At 41.7% G+C, this 24,309-nt stretch overlaps 1 protein-coding gene across 4 annotated transcripts in view; it reads left to right on the top strand.

Moving 5' to 3' along the window:
- The window catches only part of CRACD (capping protein inhibiting regulator of actin dynamics), a 139,801-nt gene that overhangs the window by 89,399 nt on the left and 26,093 nt on the right, over positions 1-24,309 (top strand). For all 4 annotated transcript variants that reach the window (XM_069789616.1, XM_069789607.1, XM_069789590.1 and 1 more), the window contains 2 exons: positions 5,203-5,371; positions 22,563-22,698. In XM_069789616.1, coding sequence (XP_069645717.1) covers positions 22,579-22,698 — 120 coding nt within the window. In that variant the 5' untranslated portion in view covers positions 5,203-5,371; positions 22,563-22,578. The remainder of the gene's footprint in view (positions 1-5,202; positions 5,372-22,562; positions 22,699-24,309) is intronic.

Raw genomic sequence — 24,309 nt, 5'->3', positions numbered from 1 at the left:
AAGAGAGGGCAATGGACTGTGAGCAGATCACGGAGGCAGAATATGTCCAGAATCCAACTTGCCCTGTGAAATCTGACGAACTACAGTAGGTACAGGAGACAACACCTATTTTAAAATATGGGACCATGGCTAAGCAGAGCAGAGCCTGCCCTCCTCCTCCTTGCTCCCAAACACTTTGTTTCCCTTTCCTGCAGGAGTGGGGATGTCTTTCCACAGAGCGCTGCTCCCAGCTCTGCACGCAAATGTATCAGCAATAACGAGCAGCTCTGGGGAGTCACAGAAATGGATGTACTGAGACGTGGAGTGGGTGGGAAAGCTGGAGGCAAGTGCGATGCCGTTTTGCACGGGGAAGCTTTGTGCCCTATGAGAATAGACTGGGCGGGGGGGGGGAGGCAGGGCAGCTTTTTGGGTGGGGACCTGAAAAGCAAAGAAGACTGTGCAGACGCATGGCCGGCCCAGGGCTCAACAGGGCAGTGCTTGTGGTAGTGGCTATCCAGAGTTATCTTAAAAAGAGCATGAATAAGCATACCATTATAAGCATACCATCAACTTAAAATGAAGGTGGGGGTTTTTATTACTGATACTGGCAGTGTGCTTCATAACAGCCTTTTTCTGCTGTAGAGATGTGATTAGACATGTCAGTCAACTTGCCCTCTTACCAGTATTTTTTAGTTCCCTTTTTCACCTCGGCTGCTGTATTGTGCCCGCAGCCCAGTAACCCACCTACCCTCTCCCTGCCGTGCAGTTCTTAATGCGGTATGCGTGTGGATTTCTACTCTCTAAATTCTTTATAGAAATTCCTATTCAGTTTAATAATTCATATATTCATTAATCTAGCCTATTGCACCATATTTTATGGCCATTAAATTTGCTAACAAGGAACACATTATTTTGGAGACAGCTCCTGTGCGGTGTCTCATACTATAGATGGGTATTACAGACAGGTGCTGCATTTCACATAATGAACAAATGTCTGTAAAATCTCCACAAATCCCATTGCAAAACTGAGGTTTGAAAAATCTTGGCCACAATAACTTCAACTTTATGAAGTCACTATAAATTCTGCTTTTACTTATTTTTCCCCTCAATGATTGTCTTTCTACCTACCGGTTGATGCATTTGCTTGGTCAGCTCTGCTCGGAGAGGTCTCTCCACTCAGGTTTTCTCACCCACGCTACTGTGAGCTCCCTCAGCACCACAGCAAGGAGGAAAAGCTACAAGGAACCAACACCTTGCTACGTTCTCTGATTATGTGAGACTTTCCGTTTCTCATGTGAAGCCTTGCTTTTCTTGAAAATTTTTTTTTAGGGGTTGCCAGTGGTGTTGACATCTCCTCTGTCCCATCCAGTGGTGTCCCATCACCCCTGCATTGTGCCTGTTGTTTGGGATACATCACTCGCTCTCTTTCCAATCGTTTAAATCTCTTCCCTCTGTAAGAGTGGTAGTTAAGTCTTTATTTGACCTATGCTTCTGTTGAGGGCTCTGTGCAGTTTTTGAAAGGCTTCACATCCTAGGAATCCCCATGGATTTGGGTGACATTTGAACAGTTTAACTACAAGCTATCTTATGGGGATTTGTCAGCTGCTGCATTGCTAAGACTTTGTCATCTGGAGTCCAAAGGTTGTGCCTGATTTACAGGCTATAAAGCCCATTGCACTGGCCTTCATCTTTCATGGAGAGCACCCTAGAGTGAAAGAGAGAGTGCAAGAGGAGTAGCTGCTCCTACCAGTCTCCCCTCTGTCGTTGGGAGTGGATGGACTATGTGCTGCCTTCATGATGCCAATGCTCTCCGCTTTAACTGGCTCTGTGTTAGGCACTGCATGTCTTTAGGCAGCTGACAAATTATATGACAGGTTAAAGATTATTCTAATCTGCTCTGCTACTCTTCTGGAATAAGCTGAGAAGGGAGCGTTTACCATATGTGCTGTGTTATTCTAGCTAGCATAACCAACCTTATTTATCTGTCGCCTTCACACCTCGTGTTTTTCTGTGATTCAAAACTGATTTACTGTTAGCTGTTTACAGTGATTTGAACAAGAGAGGCTTGTCAAACAGACAGGAAAGAAGGTTTAATTGCTGATTTCCCATGTTCTCCTGGGGCTGGATCTGTAGGATTCCCATTCGAGTGATTAAGGAGAGAAGCAAATGGCCCGTGTAAGCAGACTTGTTTCCTGGCTGTTTCAGCAATTGTCCTTGACACAAGTTGACAGCATTGGATGTCCCAGCCTTCAGCCTTTCTTATCCCATTTTTTTTTCTTTCAGCAGTATAGGTAGACAGGAGGGATGAGTCATGTTTAAGTTCTAGCATTAGAGACTCGAAAGGCTTTTGGGCAGGGTGTTGTCTGTTGCATTGCCAATGTTTGGATTCCTTTTTGTACTTGTTTCACTGTTATAGAAAGCGTTTTACCCTGTAGGTGATATCATCCCACATAATCCTCCATAAGATCTTGTGAAAAATTTACATAAATAGACTTTGCCTTAGTGGTCAGGCATTGCCTCCTTAGAAACCTGGAAGGGCTGGCTGCTCCTTATCTCTGCACTGGCAATATGGGGAATAGTGTGTGCAGCCTGTGCAGGGAAGGGTGCTGATTGGTTTTGCAATGAGTCACAAAGCCTAATTTAAAGAATTCACGTGTAGTAATGTGACAGCTGTGATGATGGTGTACGGTGCAGGGGAACAGCTAGGGGACATGTTAAATCACATGGAGAAAAGTAAATCTTGGCTGGAGATAACCATGTTGGCTTTCACCCATTTTGATGAAATGAAAGCTGTGTTGACCTGTCTTGCTTGTTTAACACCTAGATTCATATTTGGTGAATCAGTACAGTAGATTTAGAGTTGATGAGGTAATTCACAGTTATATCTTTAGACCTCCAAAAGAGGAGGGGACAAGGGTAATGTGGATGAATGACACAGTGAGAACCTTTTTTTAAAAATGCTGTAGTTGAATTGACTTACGCAGTAAATTACATTAACCAGCAGAAATGGCATCATACAGCCTTCCCTTTCAAAGAAGGCTGAGGAAGCAGGCAAGGTGGGAACTGTGGAATACCAGCTCTTTCATCCAGTCTTGTGTCTGGTACTGATGCTTTCTTTCCTGTATGCTCTACCATTTGATTTATGAGTTTTTGCAGGCAGTCTCTGAAGCATGCGAAGGGTTGGGGCAGCTGTGGCCTAGAGCAGTAATTTCTCTCTTTTTCTGCATGACTGCCTGCCTGTCTGTTAGGGGTTTCATATAAGAATATACTTCCCTAAAGTCAGAATTGAGCAGCAAGCAATTGGTCTGGCTGGGGGTGTAAGTTGGTCAGCTTATGGAAAGCAGAGCTAGAGGACAGGGAGAATGAAGTTCTGTACCTTTTTTCTTCTACGCTGGTAAAACTGCTGCTTCAGTGATTGTTGTTTTTCTCATCTGCTCATTGTGGGTCAGTGATTCTGGATAAAAAATTTCTAATGCTGGGCCTGTATTTGAGGCTCATAATTCAGCTTTTTATCTTTATGCTTCTACTGGGATGCCTTTGTTGTCTTAATGAAGTTGCACAAATGCTGTGTACTTTGACTGCCCAATGAGAATGATACCTTCTTACGGATCTGTAAAGGAAATGCAGAATTGCTATCTGTTGTGTCTTTGACTTCATAATTTCAATCTAGGTTTCCTATTTCATCCATTATCAAGTACAGATAGATTCACAAAGAGTAGCTTTCTGGGTCTTTGTGTAAGTTTGATCCCACCCCCAGGTTTAACTCAGGCTCGCTGGTACCATGCTGGTTTGGAAACCACTTGTCACTGGAAGTAGATGGATCACAATGTGCTTGGGCACATTTTCTCTCTCTAAATACCCTGTAGTTATGCCTCCAGCAACTACAAATGGGTGTAACTCAGATGTGGCTTTGCCATACACAGGTATAGCAGAGTGGAGTGTAAAACCTGATGTGGTATTCAAGAGTACTGTTGCACTACAGAACATTTTTCATGTTTCCTAGTCAAATGTTCCTACAGGGACCTGTATGTACTTTGCAACCAAACTGCTGCTTTCTGCTGAGCAACAGCTCATAAGAAGAGTAGAGCGTGCTGAGGCAGTGCATATGCACGCAGCCTGGGAGAAAAGCACATACTGGGATTTAAATAGCTTATGAAAATATTTGTCACCAATACACTATGATGCTTCGCAAACTGGATTATGATAGGAGGTTAAAAGTTGTTTTTTTGTTTTTTGTTTTTTTTTTAAAAACCCTAGCTTGTTTTAAGTAGAGTCAATGCAAAAAATTAAGTAGAGGCAGAAAAGAAACGGAAGCTCTTTGGCAGTTACGATGTTTGAGAAGTTCTTTGGTGCTTCCCAACCCTGAGAAATTAACCCTTTCTTGTCAATGGTTAACAAGAAACTCTTGGTAATTCTTTTTAATAGATATGGGGAAAGTAGTTTGAAGCTGCCTTTATTTTCTTCAGTCTTTGGTGGAAAAAAAGTTTTGTTTGTTTTTTTTTTCCTGGTTAACTTTTTTATTTCTTGTTCCTGTCTTCATGTCTGTTTTGTCTTTTTGCTGTGCTTTTTTTGGTGGAGCTTTTAAAATTTAAGCATCTCAAGGAAGAAATGCTTGGTCAAATTCTGTCCTCAGTTACGTGGGGAAAAAAAGTCAGAAAAATGTATTGACTTTGCTGATATAAAGCTGGATGCTTGTTGAAGTAACCTACCAGCAAACTAACAGAACTTTATCCTGTTCTCTTTGCTCATTTGTAAATTGACTTGTCTAGTTATGAGGCTACTTAAGTAAAATACAGCTGGTTGTTCTCAATTGTTTTTAATTCAAGGCAGAGGATCCAGCACCTGCCGAAGTGGCGTGACCAAAGCAGTGCTTGTCTTCTGGTGAAAAGGTCAAAAGTGTGGTGTAAAGCCTAAAAACGAGCCTCATTCTTATATTCTGGCTCTGCAAAATTATTCTTTTTCTTCATCCAAATGTTTGGCTGCACTGACACCTCCAAGCAGATCCTTAAACCCAAGAGCAGACGTTTTAATGCTCTTACCTTTGCTTTGTCAATATGACGTGTCAACAGCAAGTTGCAGCCCTGCATTTACATTGCAAGCGCCAGGCTGCTTCGGGCTGGTGACTTGCTCTTTGACCTCATTCTTCCTTTGAACCTGCTGCCGTGGTGCGTGTTCGCCAGCTGCGTCCCTCAGCCCTGTGCCTGTTTGTCTTGTAATCCGCAGACAAGAAAAAAGCAGGCAAATTCCAGCCTTTTAAGAAGCTCTTCGGCAAGAGGAAGAAAAGAGAGCCCGCATCCGATTGCGAGGAAGCCAAACTGAAGCCCAGCCACTCCTTTGGCAACGTCTGCAACGGCACCTTCTCCTCCGATGAAGAGCCAAACGGCGGTCTGAGGTAAGCGCGCCTGGGTCTGCTGCCAGCCTGTGCAAATGCAAGGCTTGTTCTCCCTGCTTTTAATGGTATGGAATTTAAATTCTGCCTCTGCTGAGTGGTAGCAAGTTGTACGCTTCTTTTACGAAGTGTGTGCATCTCTGTCCCTTCTCTGAACGTGATGCCCACTGCTGTAGACTCCGAGGTCTTGCTTCTTGCATGTGTTACTTGATGGGTAGATGTGCCAGTCTGCAACAAAGAAATCCCAGGGTGAAGCAGAAATGAATTTGAATCCGGTTCCGTGATTCAACAGAACTCCATGGCGAACACCTGAGCAGAGGTATTAATGGCATCTGTGTTTTTAAAATGGGGGAAAAGGGAAACATGAACTGGCTGCTACAGATACTTTATTGTGTACTTTTCCCTGCAAGGTGGTATCTCTGGGTCAGGACAGACACATCATCCTCTTTCAGTCTATCCCGTACAGTTTTTGCATTGTAATTGGGGTCAACAAACGGGCTGCTTTTATTCTGATCCAATTTGAATGTAGAGTAGAAGAAGGAAGAAAGGGGAGAGAGACACCTAGAAATCAGATCATATTCCAGTGACAAGAGAGGACAACAGAAGGACAGCATGAGAATTTGCTGTGGAAATGGTGGGAGAAAGAAACCATACAGAGTTAACTAGTCAGCAGTCTCTAACTACAAACAGAACAGGAAAAAAAACCAAACCAAAACAAACCAAAACCAAACAAAAAAACAAACGAAAACAAAAACCCGCACCCCAACAAAAACAAAAAACCAAGACCAGATGTGCAAACTAATTGGGTCAGTAATAGTTATTTCACTTTTCCAACTGAAAGTCTCAGAGAAGTTAGTTGACTCCTGGTCAAATCCTGCTTCTTTGGAAGAAAGGGAACTGTTTGCACTGACAGTGTGAGTATCTGAAAGTAACAAAAACTCTGAAAGGATCAAAAAAACATACCAAATTCTTCTGCTCAAGAAAAGTGTATCAGAAACATCCCCCTGCACAGTATTTTCTATGGTGCAAAATCATAGTTGTGAAAATGTGATTTTTTTAATTTTATTTTTTTAAGCTTCTGGATTTTTTGTTCCATTCTGTGAAATTCTGTAAGTTCTAGGTTTCCCCTTCGGTTTCCACAGTGCAGTCTTGTACACCTCTTTTGCCTGTCCCAACTTTTCTGAAAATCAGGACTGAGCATAGCCACATCATAGATGGAGATGTCACCGACTGCTGTTGTGTTGCATTACCTGTGTGCATGATGCCCAGCAACTGTAGGAAGTTAGAATACCTTTTGCCTCTAGAGCAAACTAGTGAACAAGAGCAAAACAAAGGGCATCATCTCATTATTAGGGATTTCACATCCAGTGTAACTGAAAATGCAGTGCTGCACCCAGAAACAAACTGATACGGGAACTTGTCCCGTTCCTCAACAGTGAAGTGAAGGTGTGGCAAACCCTTATAAGACTGTTAAATGCTTGCATTTTTAAACATATTAATTTTTCTAATTAAAGGCATTTAATATAAACCTCTGGTGGAATAAATCAGGCTGCACAATTTAAATCACAGGGGATTAGCAAATGTGAAGGGTTCCATGTCTCATCTCAAGTGGAACATTTCTTTCTGTGCCTGTGATTCGTGAGACGTTCTTCTGTTTTAGCCTGCTAGAAATACTCAGTCAAAACTGTTTTCCCTGTCAGGCTTCGTGGTGCAAATGTGGGTGGGATTTGATAATAATTTTCAGTTTGCAGGTAGTGTTTGCCACGTTACTCATCTTACAACAAGCATCGATGTTCAGTGGAGTGCATTAGATTGCTTTGGGGAGCTCAGTTTTGCCACCCCTTTCTGTTTTCAGCACCGTGGCTTCCATCCATTATATATTTTGCCTTTAATATAATTTCAAATGTTTATGAATTTAATGCAGAGATAGGCTATCTAAGTAAAATAATATATGTAGCTGTTTACAAATTGTCTAACAGTAAATACATTGCCATATCTTCCACTCTTCATATAAAAATGGACCAGAGCAAATATAAATAACTAGTAGTATATTTATATAACCAAAATCCTGAGCAGTTTTATAAAACCATTTGCTTCAAACTCTTTAAGAATGTACAATGACCATAGATTTACAAAAGCTTAATAAAAGTTCCAAATTTGCAACAAAAGTTCAAGGATGCTCCCATTCCCTTAATAGAGCTGTATTTCTTCATCAACCTGTAAAGTATGTTAATTTGTTATCTGCAGATGTTTCATGTGGACTTTTTGTTTTGTTTTGGGGAGAGGATGTTGTTATTTTGAAAAGATATTAAGGGAGGAAGCTGCTTCAGGAAGGCACAGACAAGCAAATAAATGAGTATAGGCTAAATAAGGCATCTGTATTGCTTCCAAGACCTAAGCTAGTATTTCACTGTGTGCTGTATTGACTTACAAGCCTGCTCAGAGCTAATGCCTGAATCTCTAATGGAGACTGTGCTGACTGGGTGATGCAGACATACCAGGAGCAGTTTAGGTAATCTGCATACGGTGTAGATTGACTAGCTGAGTTGGAAGCAGCCTGAGAGATCTGCCTGTCCATCCTTTCTTACAGATACTTACTGGACTCATCAGATGCAAATAACTTGCTTGGTATCCTGATATATGTACACTTCAACCTATTTATTCATCCATGTTGTTTTGCAGTTCCCAAGTGGAAGGTTTCTGACTGCAATTTGTCTTGCCCTGCCTTGTGAAAGACTGGAATTCCTTTTCCCACTTTCATATTGCCCTTCTTGCTTTTACAAAGTTAAAACTGTATTCATTAACTTTCTGTCCTAACTGTATGAGCTGGGAGACAGAAGTGTTTATTACAAGATAAGTTAAGTTGTGTTTGTGGAGCTTCTGGTTCTGAGGCTATTATTTGGCACTTTATAAGATTTTATATTTGTCTTATTTGTCACAGTTAGCACTAAGCAAGCATTGTGAGGACATACCTGAAAGGGCACCTGTGCGGTGCCCTACAAAAAGTTTGTCATTCTGGGTTGATGTGCAGAGGCAGCAGGGAATTAAATTTTTTTCTTACAGAGAGTACAGTAGAGTGCCTTTACTTGGGCTGAATGTAATACTTCAAAGGACCTGGAATTAGACCTGTCAGGTCTTTAAGACTCAGGTGTGGCAACACTGATCATCTTCCAGGGAAAAGTCTCTCAGCAAACTTCAGTCTCTTGAATGTGCCTGTCCATGAAGTGGGACCCCTTTATTTGTAAATCCCTAGGAAATTCTGCATAATCCCAGTGAAACTGTTCTCAGGTCACCTACATAAAGTCATCCTCATTACGAAGAAATCACCTAAAGATCTTAATTGTCTCTATATGCTGGGGAAGACTGCCTACTGGAAGAAGAATAGTGAGATATTTCCTGTCTTGTAAACAACTTTTCCCAGTATTTGCTGAACCTTTGTCAGCATGAATTGCTGTTGGGACTGGACTGAGAATCACCCAGCTCTTTGCCTGGTAGAGCTGTGCTAAACTGTACAGCAGTTACTACTCAGCTAATGAATTTAGCTTCTTTTCTGCTTGTGGGGACCGCCTGCATAAGCACTGTGATTTCTCCAAATGTATTAGTTCTTTGAAAATGCCTCATTTTGGCAAGCAAAGTTGGTATTTGCTATTCAAGCTGTACCTTTGTTGCACTTGATCAGATAATTCAGAGAGATCATATAATTGCATTGTGTCACTTCCATGATTGTGGAAGCCCAAAGCATTCCCTTGCAAATACAAAGTTTGGTTTCTGACAAGTCAGAACTTCAAAATTATCTTTCCTTGACAATTGTCCTGACACCTTGCCAGGAAACTTCAATTCTAGAAATGTAAACTGGCCATATGCAGAGCTGAAGGAAAATCTTTCAGTACTTTTTGCAATATTTGTCCACTCAAAGACAGGCTTCATGTGAGTTTAAGGCAAGTATTTTGCACAGTTCTCATCACTAGGCTATATAGATAAGCAAAATAGGCAATAAACTGTTTATGGACCAAAGCTGGGGCAAGGAGCATGGTGTGTTCCCAAGCTGTGTCAGGAGTTTTATCGCTTGTGACGGCAATTTCCCAGTGGGGACGCCCCAGGGTGGCAGTGCCAAAGATGCAGCACAAGTCAGGTCATGCATCTGTATGGAGCTGCGCATTGTGTGAGCAGCTGTCTCCTGGTAAGAACTGAAGTCTCCTGAATTTCTCCAGGCGGTCTGTCTGCCAGTGCCAAGAGTGATTCTTTCCATTTGAAAAGAGCAGAATAAGGACAGGGGAGGGGAAAAAAATACATTTCATTGTCATCTTAAGAGGCCTTCATTTAGTAATATGCTAAAGTTAATTTTTGTCAGAGGCTGGGTGGGTTGGGCTGTCTCACTGGCGGTTTATGCCCGAGTCCAAATGCCACAGACAGTCTGAACGTGGAAACGAGACGGTGGTTTCATACCAGCCATCAGCTTTTTATAGTGCAAATGTGGCTTCTCTCTGCTTAAGAGAGGCCAATGGCAATTGTGGAAAGAACACTGGTGATGAATGGATGGGGCTTTCATGGGAAAGGGTGCCTGCACAGCATATTTCTTGGTAGATACTTGGCTGCTAGCGGCCATCCTAAAAGTATTTTTTAGAGAGGAAATAATGAGATCAAGACTTGATCAGTCAGTTGAGTTGTGGTATCGGCAATAAATTCTAGACAGCTGTTGTTGTTTATCTAAGAGATAATTGACCTGTAGAGTATAAATTTTAATTTTACATTAATTTTGAATTCTGGGCCTGAATGGCCACAAAGGGCACAGGCAAAAAATTTTCAGCCAGAGGAAGGATAGAAAGCATAGCTATCAACATATCTAAATCACAATCGCTTTAATGGATTGAAATTTGAGAAAGAAGCCTACAGAAAGTGGAAACAAATGATGAATCGCACAGGGGTATGAATGATAAGGAGGAGTCATTTTATTAATTGTTTACTGATAGGAGGAGGACTAAGCGAAGAGTTGGTCCTCTGTAAGCATGGAGGGAATGATGGCAACAAATAATGCCAAGAAAGCCACAGTGTTTCAGTCCCTTTTTAACTTTCATCTTCACATGAAAAAAGGGGAAAAATTGGGGGGGGGGAAAGCAGCACTAGGTGTACTTTTGACATTACATCTGTTTTTAGCCTGTGTGAACTTTGTTACTGTGAGTGCAGTTTATATTGGGTTTGTGCATACATGGATAGCAGGAATATCACAGCTTTGAGAGAATACATATGCCAAATAAAATGCAGGTTCTTCTGGAGGGTGCAGATTGGGACCTGTATTCTTGTGGTTTGTTTAACAGAAGTTAGAGGTAGGAGAGGCTTGTTCAGTGCTCAACCATTCTTTTGGTGAGTGTTCTCAGCTGAGCATTTACCTCGGGAAAACAAAATTATTCATCTGATTTTCTAAACAGCACACTCAGCTTAGGAATTTCTGCAGGTATTTGTGGTCTTCTACCCATCCAATAACAGCATACTATATAAGTTGGGTCTAGGAGGTGATACAGTTTATTCATTATTATTCATCTCTTGTATCTCCATTTTAGTTTCTGAATATTTAATTTTCATTTTGCATTTCATGTGAATGAGGACAACTCATCTGTGTCAAATGTGGCCTTGGTTACTAACTGCTGATCAATGGCATTCACTGTCGTTGTCATAGAGACTGGCCTGAAAAATGAATGTAATTGTATTTTCCTCGGCTCCCAAGTGACTCTTGTATTATTGCTCAGGTAATTACCTGACACGTACCTTGAAAGAATATGTGGTGATTAAGTAAGGCAAAAAAATAACAATCAGGAGAAATTGCTCAGTCTCTTTCTTTCTGGACTTCACATTGCCTCTTGAGCAGTCCCAGCCCCTGCTCTGATGGCATGGTCACCTTGCAGCTCAGATTTCCATGTCATTTCAATGGGTAATGCACTTTGCGTGAAGAGTGTGTCTCCCATGTTACTTTGGGGGAGATAGTGAAAAGAGTGGGATGGATGTTATGTTCTTTTCTTAGCATTGTCCTGTACTACCTGTAAACATCAAATTTGGTACAGATGAAAATCAGCAGCAGGACACAAAGATTCACATTCCTGCTCCAGGCCACCTCAGGGATTCCACTAAGGGCTTGATCCCAAGGTACAGTCTATTTTCAGCATCTCATTTAGATGGACTCTCATAAAGCAGACATATCAAGGTAGTTGTTGGCATACAATCTGTCCCAAAATTTCCAAAAGCAGATCATGATATTTTCAAATCTTCATAAAGTGAAGTCTTGCTTTTACCTCCAACTCAAACTTGTAAGCCTAATGTATAAACTTTTATGGTCTGTATATTGTTTTTTCTGCGTGACTATTAGAGCATTTGATCGCATGAAAATGATTCATCAACAGTTCAGCTGTTTGGTTTCTAAATTTTAGAGTGGGGAGGAGGGAAACCCAACAACCTATAAAGGATAACTAGCAAGAATCTGCTTTGTGACAATAGGAAGAGTAAGAAAACTTTGATGTATTTGTTTATTAGCTGGTAGTATACTTATACATTCATAAATCCCTGTGAATTAAAGGTACTAGCTAAACTTGAAAACAACCAGACCTAGAGAATCACAAGCTTTTGTGGTTTGGGTCTAGGGGAATGTCTTGATTCCTTCTTGGACAATTTCAGCCACTACTTTGACACATTTCCGTGGGGATGCAGCATTGGGCAGTTCTCTATGAAGCAATCTAGACCAACAGTTAAAAAGTGATCTGTCTACCCACTTGCAGCTTCAGAGAGCTCCCAAGATATCTTCTGTCTGTCACATCCAATTTTCATGCTCTAGGCAATTTTTTTTTCTTCTGCTTATTAGCCTGATTTCTGCAATTGGCTTTTGTCAGTCTCCTAATTTCCTTTGGAAGTGCCTCATTTTGACTGCCTTCTTGGCTCCAGTGGGAGTGCCTTGGTGCAGCGGTGCTTGGTGTCCACCTTCTCCTGGAGACTTCATCTTAGCAGCAATCTCATTTCAATAAGTATCTCTTCAAGCCCAAGAAGAGCAAAGCAACACATGGACATTGTAAGACTTTTAGAAACAAAGCATGTTTTGATTTTCTTCACTTGTGTCAGCTGACATGGATCTATGTAGAACAAGTTTCTTGTTTCTGGGTTACAAGGTGTATTGTGGGAACAAAAGGGTGTTCCAGGACAGAAAAGGTTGTGGAAAAGAGCAGCTTTGCTCTCTCCAGTTCCTTGTTTGCATGGATCTTTTTCAAGGATTCATTACAGGTTTTGGTGAAATTAGAGTTCTTTCACCTTTTCTGTAATTTGTTGCAGCTGAGCAGCACAGGAGTAGGAGCCACAACCACCTTAGGAGTGGCCATTTCTGATGTGTACTGAGTGGCATGTAGTCAGGGCAGATGAGTGGGGAAAACCTTCCTGAAATGGTCTCAGGTGTCTTGGCAGAACATAAGACATAAGACTAATATCATGCTCAGCATTTTTGTTGATCTTACCCTTTCTTGACACCTGTGGTGGGTTGACCCTGGCTGGACACCAGGTGCCCACCAAAGCTGCTCTATCACTCCCCTCCTCAGCTGGACAGGGGAGGGAAAAATATAACAAAAGGCTCATGGGTCAAGATAAGGACAGGGAGATCACTCAGCAATTACTATCACAGGCAAAACAGACTCGATTTGGGGAAAATTAACTTAATTTATTACCAATCAAAATCAGAGTAGGATAATGAGAAATAAAACCAGATCTTAAAACACCTTCACCCCACACCTCCCTTCTTCCCGGGCTCAACTCCACTTCTGATTTTCTCTACTTCTTCCCCCCAGCAGCGCAGGGGGACAGGGAATGGGGGTTGCGGTCAGTTCATCACACGTTGTCTCTGCCGCTCCTTCCTCCTCAGGGGCAGGACTCCTCACACTCTTCCCCTGCTCCACCGTGGGGTCCCTCCCATGGGAGACAGTCCTCCACAAAATTCTCCAATGTGGGTCCTTCCCACAGGCTGCAGTTCTTCATGAACTGCTCTAGCATGGGTCCCTTCCATGGGCTGCAGTCCTTCAGGCACAGACTGCTCCAGTGTGGGTCCCCCACAGGGTCACAAATCCTGCCACAAAACCTGCTCCAGCGTGGGCTCCTCTCTCCACGGGGCCACAGGTCCTGCCAGGAGCCGGCTCCAGCATGGGCTTCCCATGGGGTCACAGCCTCCTTCGGGCATCCACCTGCTGCAGTGTGGAGTCCTCCACGGCTGCAGGTGGATATCTGCTCCACCGTGGACCTCCCTGGGCTGCAGGGGGACAGCCTGCCTCACCATGGTCTTCCCCACAGGCTGCAGGGGAATCTCTGCTCCGGTGCCTGGAGCACCTCCTCCCCCTCCTTCTTCACTGACCTTGGGGTCTGCAGGGTTGTTTCTCTCACATATTCTCACTCCTCTCTCCAGCTGCAATTGCCCAGGGTTTCTTTTTCCCCTTCTTAAATCTGTTCTCCCAGAGGCACTGCCACCATCGCTGATGGGCTCGGCCTTGGCCAGCAGCAGGTCCATCTTGGAGCCGGCTGGCATTGGCTCTGTTGGACACAGGGGAAGCTTCCAGCAGCTTCTCACAGAAGCCACCCTTGTAGGCCCCTACACTACCAAAACCTTGCTATGCAGGCCCAATACAACACCTCAACTCTTGCCTTCCTCCCTCCTATTACCAACTTAAGTCCTTGTACTCCAGAAGCTTTCTTCTCAGGTATGTGGGCTAGGACTTTTCACTACTTCTTGCCATTTTATCACTTACTAGAAATATGCACTAAATGCCATCAGCTTGCAATTTTAATGTTTTTTCAGCTGCTACTTGAGTGCAAAGATGCCTCATTATGTACACTGTAGTTTGTATATGATCCTGAGAACTCTTCAGTAGGCTTTGTCTCTGCAACAGTCCTCAATGTTTTATACCAGGTCCCACCTGTGTCTCCTTTTTAATTTGTCTTTTGTCCTCAGCCCTGATCATGACTAGCTTCATTTTCACCTCAGTAATCCCAGAACTCTTTTTACTCTGTTCTTCACTTCTTCTATCACATAACGCTATCTTGCTTTAGTCTCCCTGAAAGGTTAGGCTGCCTTACTGTCCACTTGTCCTCTCCCTTGCCTCCCTCTCAGATGTTTTTATGGCATTCCCCCTCCTAATCTTCATATACTTTATTTTCTTTCAGATTCTGCATGGCAACTGTCTTTTCGGCAGCTGGTAAGGTCTAGGGCTGGGCTCCCAAACCAAGCAGAGTTGTCACCAGCAGTATAACGTACTGTCTTATTTCCTCTTACTTTCGTTCCTTGAGCTAAATGCAATCTTTATATGGCACTTACTCCTGCCAAGCCTAACTTAGTCTTTTCACTTCCTTTTCTGTACGTTTTGCCATATTTTAGAGCAAATTTTGCATAAACATATGCTGCTATTTGATCGAATAGTGTCACATGCAGTGGATTGCCAGATCAAGTGTGAAAGTTGGGCCATCTAGAGCCTGGTTCCTTCCACTACTCTGCATATTTCTGTGATAACTGGTGAATTGTCCACAGTGCTCAAGGGATTGCAGAATTACTGGAAACCAGAGTGATGCCTTTCTTTGCATACTGAGACTTTCTGAGATTAGACCATTTGGTGAATAATTACATAAAATGCATGTGTCAAGAACTATCTAGTCCCACCTCACTACCTTCTTGTCAGACAGCAGCAAGGGCAGGGCTGCTCCCTCAGGGAAGGGGAGCAGGGCACCAAGGGGGATCCCACAGCAGGGTAGGGGCTTTGTTGCCCAGGGCCCAGTCCCACAGTATCTAAGCAAGGCAAGAAGGACAGATGCTGAGATGGTGGCCAGGTCTAACCAGGAGTACAGATAAGGCAATAGCAGGATGATAAGGCAGGTTTGAGGCTGAGACAAGAATTCAGTCTGTAGGGCAGGATCAGATCCATTGATCATGCCACAGGTCCACAGCTGAGAAGGCAGGGCCAAAGGCAAGCCAGGAAATCAGTCTGCAAATTGAGGTCTGGATCAAGAGGCTTCATCACCAGGCAGAGTTGTGGCTGAGCTGGAGACCAGCACTCCTCCAGCATACCTCAAGCAGGGACCAACAGCTCAACTGTGATCTTAAATATCGCTCCTGGACCCATGTGTGTGGGTGGAGGTCCCGGATGAGGCTGGTCAGCGATGTTAAAGCTTATTAGTGCACTCAGGGCCTTGATACTTCCCATGATCGCTTTATGCTCTTAATTATCATTATTTTAGTTAGATTATTAGCATGTATTAAAGACCCATAAGCTACTTAAAGCTAGGCTTGATGTCTACTTTTAAAAAAAATAAATTTATGGTAAGTTCATAGGTTACAGATCCCCTAATGACACCAGACTGGAGCTTTGTATAAGATAATGTTGCATGATGTCTTTGAAATGAGCCAGGGTACTAACACAGAGGCTGCAAAACAGGTCATTGGCATCAGTGGGACTCTGGTGGGTCATAACAATGAATCCGTGCAGTTTTCCCAGAGTTAGTGCTCTGAAGTTTGGCAGTTCCTGAAGGTGATACAGATACATCTTTAAATTGAACACAGAAATGATCTCTAAGTTGACTTTATGAAAAATAGTCCTTCAACTGCCTTGCTAAGAAAATCTCCCTTTTGCTTGTTCAGGTTGTAAGGTCTATATTTACGGGTTTGTTAATGCAATGAAGCAACATGCTGTCTGAGAACAGTTGTAACTCAGAGTTATGTTGCAGCATGGACAATATTCCCTATCCAGGCATGAGTTAGAACCAAAACTCACATTCCAGCATGACAGATGAAAGAGAAGACACTAAAAATACAGCTCAGAATTACAATCCATTTTCCTCTATTACAGTATTAATGCATCTCTGGAATGACTAGAAAATGTAATTTATGTTTTTCATCTCTAGCTGCCCTGGGGACATTCATGGGAGATGCAAAGAGTTGGAATCAGATTTCTTTTTTAAAACAAAACATTAAGTAAAGGCAACCTATCACTGCACTTGTCATTTCCCTGGGGCACTATTCTGGGAGGTGACCCTCAGATGTCTTTGAAGGGATTATACTAAGGGTCAATACCTGGCTAAAACAAATTCATTCTTGCTTTGAATGCTTTATGAATTTTTTTAGTGTTAAAAATGGCTGTATGTTAAAAAGTTGCTCTCGTCTCTAATCATTACAGAATCGGTTTCTAATGGAAATCTAAAAGAGTGAAAGTCATGAGGCTGGGATTTTTTTTGAGCCAGTCTCTACAAACATGAAAGAACAGAACAGCTCATTCTTTCCCTTTATTTTCCAGTTTCTATTTCTAACTCTTTAATATCAGAGTGGGAGGAACATTTATGACACACTGAAAAAGCAATTGGTGGTGCAAGCTTTTTGTACTACAGTAACGCACCGATATGGGATTATGCAAGAGCTGAGACCTCAGTGTTCCCTGCTGGCAAAACTTCCCTTTTTTAAGGACCCCACATTTGTCTTTGAGAGGATAAATAGCTCTGGAGAAAAATGGGGTCTAAAACATAACAGCCACCAGTACCAAGGTAAATTTAGCTTTGTATTCTGTGCAGTGTTACCCATGTACATACTCTGATGTACTTAAGGGTGCAGTACCACAGCAGTATATGCTGATTGAAGTCCGGACTGCAGTTGTCTGACTGTTTCCAGCAGCTCTCTGGACATGCAGCTAGCATGGAAGCTTGTGTCAGTATTTGCTCAGCCAAACCAGGAAATTGTGTGGGGTTTTGCGATTTGTTTGGTTTGGGTTGGGTTTTTTTTGTAGTTAGTTATTCAATCAGAACAGCTCTCTGAATTGTTTCATGTGAACCATGAGCAGTAAGCAGGCCCAAAAGAGCTGATGGGAACATGCAGGGAAGAGGATAAAGGGAGAAAGGGTGATACCTCACCCAGTTCTGACTTGGAGTATCTAGAGCTGAGAGAAAATTGCATCCTAAACAGATAATGATGCATAGCAGTAGATGGCTGATGGGGGTCCAGAGAGCAATCTCACTGTTTGCTGGCCTTCATGGGAGAGGAGTAAGACTTTTCTTGTAGGCTCAGGGTGGTCCCATTCTGCTATGAGGGATTTGTTTCACATTTCCTAGTTTCTTAGCACACACAGACACCTCAGCAAGAGTGAGTATAATGGAAAGAGGGGTTACTGCACAGAGGTTTTTGCAAGCCAAATTCATACACAGATACACATTGGAAGTATCATAGTTCTAATGTATGCAATCGGTTTTACCTGAGGTTTTCTGGGATTCTTCCAGAAGTCTGAAATACAACAGAAAGTGTTCTCCCTTTCCAGGGGAATGAATTTATCAGCACCGAGTTAAACAACAAGTCTGAGAAACGTTCATTTTGTGCAGAAGAAAGCTAGTTAGGGTTGAGATGTGTTTGAGGCAACTCTTTTTACAGCTAAATACAGTAAACCTGGGCTAGGAGTCCATGTCATGTCCTTGGTCAAGATGTGGTGTGGTCCTTTTACTCCATGTCTTGCTCTGTTTCCCACCCATTTGACACTGCTGGCTTCATTGTTGGTAAAAATCCTGTGGGATGGTTGGCTCTGCTGTACTTTTATGATCTTGGGCTACCCTCAAGATAAAGACATATCCTGGTGCACTCTTTGTGCCAAAACCTATGTGTATCAAAGAACTCCTCACACATTCTCAAAAATGTAGTAGTTCTTAAGAATTGCATTCTAATAAAAGAAGGTGAAAAGTATTTTCTTAGTTTTGCTGAGAAACCAAGTATTCCAATCTGTCTTCAGGACTCTGAAGAGGGACACAGGTGTGGCAAAGAAAACTCTATGAATGAATGGAATTTAACTTTGCTTCAAGTATGAGAAAATTAATTTTGAAAATCTGTGTCTTGGAACTGAAACTGGAACATGATACTTAGGTTGCAACACATCTTCAGAGAGAACATCTTTAAGGATTTGCTGAAAGTGCTTTGTATTTTGGTATAGCACATCCATAATTCATTTAATTTAGTCAGGTTTCTGGAAGTGAGTCAGATGATGATTCAATTATTTTCAGCACAAACAGCCTCTGAAGTGTCATTGTCGGTATTATCAACAGAAGTGTTCATAAACTGATGCCGCTATTTTCCCACATCTCTTGGAAATGATACGGCAGTTTGAAACTGCAACACCTTCAACCATGGGTATGACTGTAGCCCAGGTCTCTGACATACCATGAATCTATCGAAAGCCATTCCTGATGTCAACATGCCTTTTAATTGAGGGGAAAGCTAAGAAGCACAGTCTGTAGATATGGATTTTAAGGATGTTATTGTATAAAGGCTTCTGAGAAAAACTTGAGTAATGGGAATGGTGGTAGCAGTGAAGGAAACTCAATTATTCAGACTGTATTATGACTTAAAAGAAATTCAGTCTTTCCAAAAGTAGAACATGAGGAGAGTGAAAAAAGAGGTAGAAAAAGGACCTTTGTGATATAATATGTCAAACTCACAGCTGGGAAGATTTGAAAGGATTGTGGGCTCCAAGTGAGTAAAATGGGAGACCTTCCAGAAAGTTCAAGTAGCCTGGAAGCCACCTTAAATGCTATTTAAACTCACCTGTAAAAGAAATGAGGTTACTACAATGTGTGAATATGTTTTTTCCAATGTGCTTTAACCTACATAGACATTTAAGCAAAATTCTTAAGACATTTTTACCAGTTATTGGATGTGTGGCTAGCAAAATTGCTCAGTCACCCAGTTCTGAAATACCCAGTATATCTGCAAAGCATTTTGAAGGGATACAGTAGAGAGAAGTCTTGGGTTAATTCACTGTGGGGTTTCTTGTGAATGTTTCATGTGTTCTGACAATTTGGAGTATGTTTGTTTTGGTAGCAAGTTAATAAGAAAACAAAAACAGGCAAAAGCTTTCAAATATGTTTGGCCTCAGCTCTATGAAAGAAAAATGTGTGATGCCATGTAATGAGGAAGTGCCTAACTGAAAGCAGTTGGCATATGGGAGAATGTCAGAAAGAGGTGCTGTATGTGCTTGTCATGGTCCTAACCTGCCAGCAGTACTGTTGCGGGCACTTGTCAAAGATAGATAGGGTTGGACTTTCAGTGGTGATGTACTTACGATTGCAGGTCACGTGAAGTTTCCAAGCTGTTTCATATGACCCAGTGTCCCAACGGAAGCTTTAAATGACGTTTTAACAAGCCTGATCACACTAGCCATAAACCCAGATCTGCACATAGCCAAAAGCTGGTGTACTGTGTATCTCAAACAGTCATGAGATTCATTGGGTTCACAGGCAGGAGGTGAGACTAGGTCACTGAAGGTATCTTCAGCTCTGTAGCAGGATGGGAAAGTTCTTCATCTGCAGCCATGTCCTAGGCAGTCCACCAGCACTGACCTCAGCAGTTGATCTTTTCTTCCATTTCAGGGACTCAGATTAACAGGCAGTTCCTACTGCCAGAGCATCCCTGCTGCTGGTCAGCTGAAGTTTTGGGATTTGAACTGCTACGAAACGCTCTTCAGTTCAAAAGCTGTAGGTTGGCTGTTCCCTACTTAAATATTAACAGATTCATTAGTAAGGTCAAGAATGACTTGCAAACAAGTCACTGAACTCTTTGGTGCCTGAATTGCAACCCTCGCCTACTAATTAGTTGTAACAAACTATAGGAATAAACATGAGCTGTCTAATTTTAAGTATGAGAACGCCAACCCACTGGACAGTACAAGGGGAGGATGGTGTCATATGCATGGTGAATAGCTGTGAGGCAAAGCCACAACTATCTGAGCCACAGTACTGCTGGAAAAATCTTTGAGAGGATCCTCTCTGGAGCACAGTATTACCTGGATTATGCATCCTCAGCAGATCTCTCAGCTCAAAGGTAAATAGTAAACAATAAGTTCCCACTGGCCTTGCCTTCTGCACCTGCAGCAATTTCACATATTGAACCATGTGAATGCAGGACAGGTTGGCATGGGCTGGTTTGTCAAATTTTGCACGTTCCCCTTAGTTTTGGTTGTGAATACAGACTTTTTTCCCCCGCCTTGTTGAATGCAATGCTGGAGCTTTCAGTTCAAACAGACTTACATGGTTATATGAAAACAGCCAACTTTCACTCAACTTCATGTCAAACCACTCATTTTGCAAGCCAGGCCTGCTAGGAATTTGTCTCTGTTTAAGGGGCATTTCTCAAAACTGTGGCTCCTGGGCTGACTCCTGGACAGCCAAGGATGGTAGATATATTCCAGCACCACGTAATTTTACCACAGCTCTGTGTACAGGCTGAGTCATGACACTTTGGTATAGAAACCTTTTTAGAAGAGGGTTTAAAAATATACTTTCATGGTTTCTCTAATAAAAGGTTTCTAAAAGAAGGTGTATTACCCTTAGCAGCCAAAGGCAATCAAGTTGTGGTTTTTATTTAAAAAAAATAAATTCTAAAATAGAATATAGCTTCAGTTAAATGTTCCTCCTCTTTCATGGCTAAAAATGCTGTGAAATACTGACCAGCTCTTTGCTTGATTGTGTGCTGGTTTGTTTCAAATGAAGCATATTGTTCAAATACTAATTCTGGATAAAAAATAGTTTTTCAGCTAGTCTATGATTGCAGGGAGAGTGAAATGATGTAGAGAGCTCTGTGTGTTCTCCCCAAAAGCTTGGATTGATGATTTTGTGAGTGTACATGTATTTATATATAAACTAGAGAGATGGAGAGGTTGTGGGGGGGCTATTTTCCTACTATTTTCAGGTTACCTGTAAGAAATTTTGTTATAAAAGTCAAGAATAGCCTATCATTTAATCAGTTATAAAAGGTTAATGTAACCCTATATAACATTCTTCCTTGGTAAGAAAATGTTACTGTTTTTACTTAAAAAGATTGTGTTCATACCTGAGCAAAAAATGAGATGAAAATGTAATAAATACATTCCAAACTTTTTTCCCCCAAAGTATGCATAGAAGTATCTTGAACACTTTATAAACAATTAGCATATTTTAAAGGGGACAAAAAGATAATACACTGATTTTCTTAAATACGTGAGGCTTTAATTTTTCTTGTTTTACTTACCCCTCTCTCTGGAAGTATCATCTTCCTTGCTTCTGCTGAAGTATTTGTTTATAATGTTTTTCTCACATGTAGAAGGTTGTGTTTGTTAGATTGGTATAAAAAGTATCTAATTTTTTTCTCCAGATTGTTTGTTTACTGAAGCTATAAATGGGTTCCATAGGTTGCCAATAGTTATTAAAAGGAGAGATCTAACACCTCTCCATTTTCTTCTACTGTGGCTTTTATCAAGTCTGTATTTTACTGGCTTTCCGCTCACCATGAAATATTCTAGGCGAGACAAAACATGGCTTTCAAACTCAAACTTTTTTTTCCCCCAGAATGCCCCCAAAACCCAAAGTAACAACCCACAAACCTTCTTTTATTCTCAGTTTTCTTGATGACTCTTTAAAATTTCTGGTAGCTGAAACCACTTTTTGTTTAATCCCTTTACCCGTGGATTTAGAGCAGAGCCATATAACTAGGTCGTTCATGACGCACTCCTCCTTGGTGTCGGTAATCTAGTTTAACGGTAACGCACGGGCATCTCTCGCTCTTTGTTGCTAATCAAACCCACACGGGTTGGTGTAATAGGCTTCTTAGCAGTTCAGGGGGTTGATGATAACATTTTATTGTCAGTGTGGTCATACTTGTGGTGATAGGAACAGCTAAGTAATCAGCTAAATGAGGTAACTCTTTATAAGTAGGTTACTAGAGTGTATGATTTCTCTTTGTGTCATAGAGCTACCTTTGCTTGGGAGCTGCTGTCTGTCTTTGGCTAAGAATGGCAGCAGGTCCCAAGCATTGGGACTAAGCACGAATGCAGGCTTTCTTAAATATGCAGTCTGTAATGTATGCGTCATCATCATCTGCTCCGTATCCTAAAAGTAACATTTAGATTTGAGATTTCTAAGGAAAATTGATTGAACTTCTCAACATGCCTGTGAAAAACACCCCACTCTATGTCCTTCCAAGAAGGAAAACTGTGTGTGAGGGAATCGTGTACCTCTGTTAAACTTTTGATAACAGAACATGTTTGGATACCACTCTTCTAAGAATATTCAAAGCTTTTATGTAGAAGGCAAGAGGGAAGGAAAATCTATACAGCAGGGCAGCTATGATATGAAGGGTCACTCTCATAAATTAATTGCTGTGCTTATTTACTTTTTAACTGCTTTTTTCCAGGTCCTCCCATTATTCTATGGGCAGTCGAGCTTTTTCCCATGACAGTATTTTTATACCTGATGGGAGAACAGAGAGTGAACAGGCCATCCAAGCAATGTCACAGGAGAACGTTTTAGGAAAAGTCAAAACTCTTCAGGTAAGAAATTGTAAGTGGGAAAAATATTTAAAATGTGGTGGAAAATGGTCTCCAGAATATGCTAAATGTGGTTGAAGGTGCGTTGCTTTTTCAATAGCCTTGGGGCAGTTTCTCGGCCATGTGAGTTGTCTAGCCAAAAGCCATGTAAATAATTCAGATAACCTGACCTAGGTTTTGGTCTTGAAAGGGAAAGGTATGGCAGTGATGCTGCAAGCAAACCTGCAGAAATGTCTGTATCTTGTGGAACTCACTTGAATTGAACTCATGGTTTTGGCATGTCCTGATCTATATGCCTGAGACCTACAGATGTGGTACTGAGTGAAAAAATGAGGGTGGTGTTGGTGGCAGGGAATGGCATACAGAGTGAGACTTCTTTGCAAAGCTGATTTAATTATCCTATGTATTGCATTTTTTTTCTCCTTCTTTTTCTCCCTGTCCTTTCAATGGTTCTCATGAAAGGTGGGTACGTTTATCTCCCCAAGGCAAACAGCACATAAGTAACTACATAAACAACACATTTGGGTATTTGCTTCTAAAGAGCTTTACATGACCTGCTTTCCTTTCTTTTCCAGAACTCTGTCCTACTAGTGCTCTAACTTTTTGTTTTACTTCTCGTACATCTGTAAGATTCCCAGCTCTATGCCTTTTTAGACCTTGAAAGAGCTGTCCTTCAGAAGCACATTTCAGTTTACTGCTCAGGATGCTGACAAGTCCTGTCAGAATGCTGATAAATTTCTAATGCTGTGCAAATGCCATTACCCTGTAGCTGACTAGTAAAATACCACTGGTTTCTTTTACCTCCAAAGTCTAGCCGCTGTCCATCTTTTCTGGTGAGTGAGAGATCACGCACAGTAGACAGATCTGACCTTCAGGATGAAATTGTTCTTTCTTCCTGCTCAGCGCTGCCAGCAGACAGAGCACCTGAACAGCATTGGCTGTGCTGACTGTGCGTGAATTTTGAAGTAGAAACCACACTAGGACAGCTCCAATTTCTCTGTGCTGGTTTTTCAACTTAAATTTCTCTGGGTCAGGTAGATTCAATGCATGCTACTTTCCAGGCTAGAAACCTTTATATTTTAAATGACTGCTGACTCTGGGCAAAGTTGCAAGGTAGCTGGACCTGTCTTGCAGAATGCTTGAATGTCCTTTGGATAAAAAGCCCACGGACTTCTGCAGGGAGCTATGCCCTCCCTATCTGTTGGATCTGTTGTCTTGGCTTCAGTATGTTAGCTTTTCTCGGAATAACTTTTCACTTTGTAGGAGTGGCTTCCATTTCCAAACTCACCTTAAAATTCCCAATGGAAATTAGTGCCTTCACTAAACTCAGAGACATGATAAAAAGTACAGTTACTGCAGTTGCTAATGACCATCTTCACTAAGCAAATAGTAACTCAGGAAAATTAAAGCAAAAATAGTCACCCCTGAAAGTGAAATAAATAGCCAGTGATAACGCTCTTGCTTGTGTGGTTACCTTTTTTCTTTTTTTTTTTTTTTTTTTTTTAAATTGAAGGACACTAGTTCATTTTTATCATTTTAATATAGCTGCAACCCAGCCTCTAACAACATCCCTAATTAATTTTTTCCCACTCTACTGAAGATGGTGGTATCCAG

Source organism: Haliaeetus albicilla, chromosome 1 (genome assembly GCF_947461875.1).
Source record: "Haliaeetus albicilla chromosome 1, bHalAlb1.1, whole genome shotgun sequence".
Taxonomy (NCBI): domain Eukaryota; kingdom Metazoa; phylum Chordata; class Aves; order Accipitriformes; family Accipitridae; genus Haliaeetus; species Haliaeetus albicilla.
This window is presented reverse-complemented; position numbering and strand designations above follow the sequence as displayed.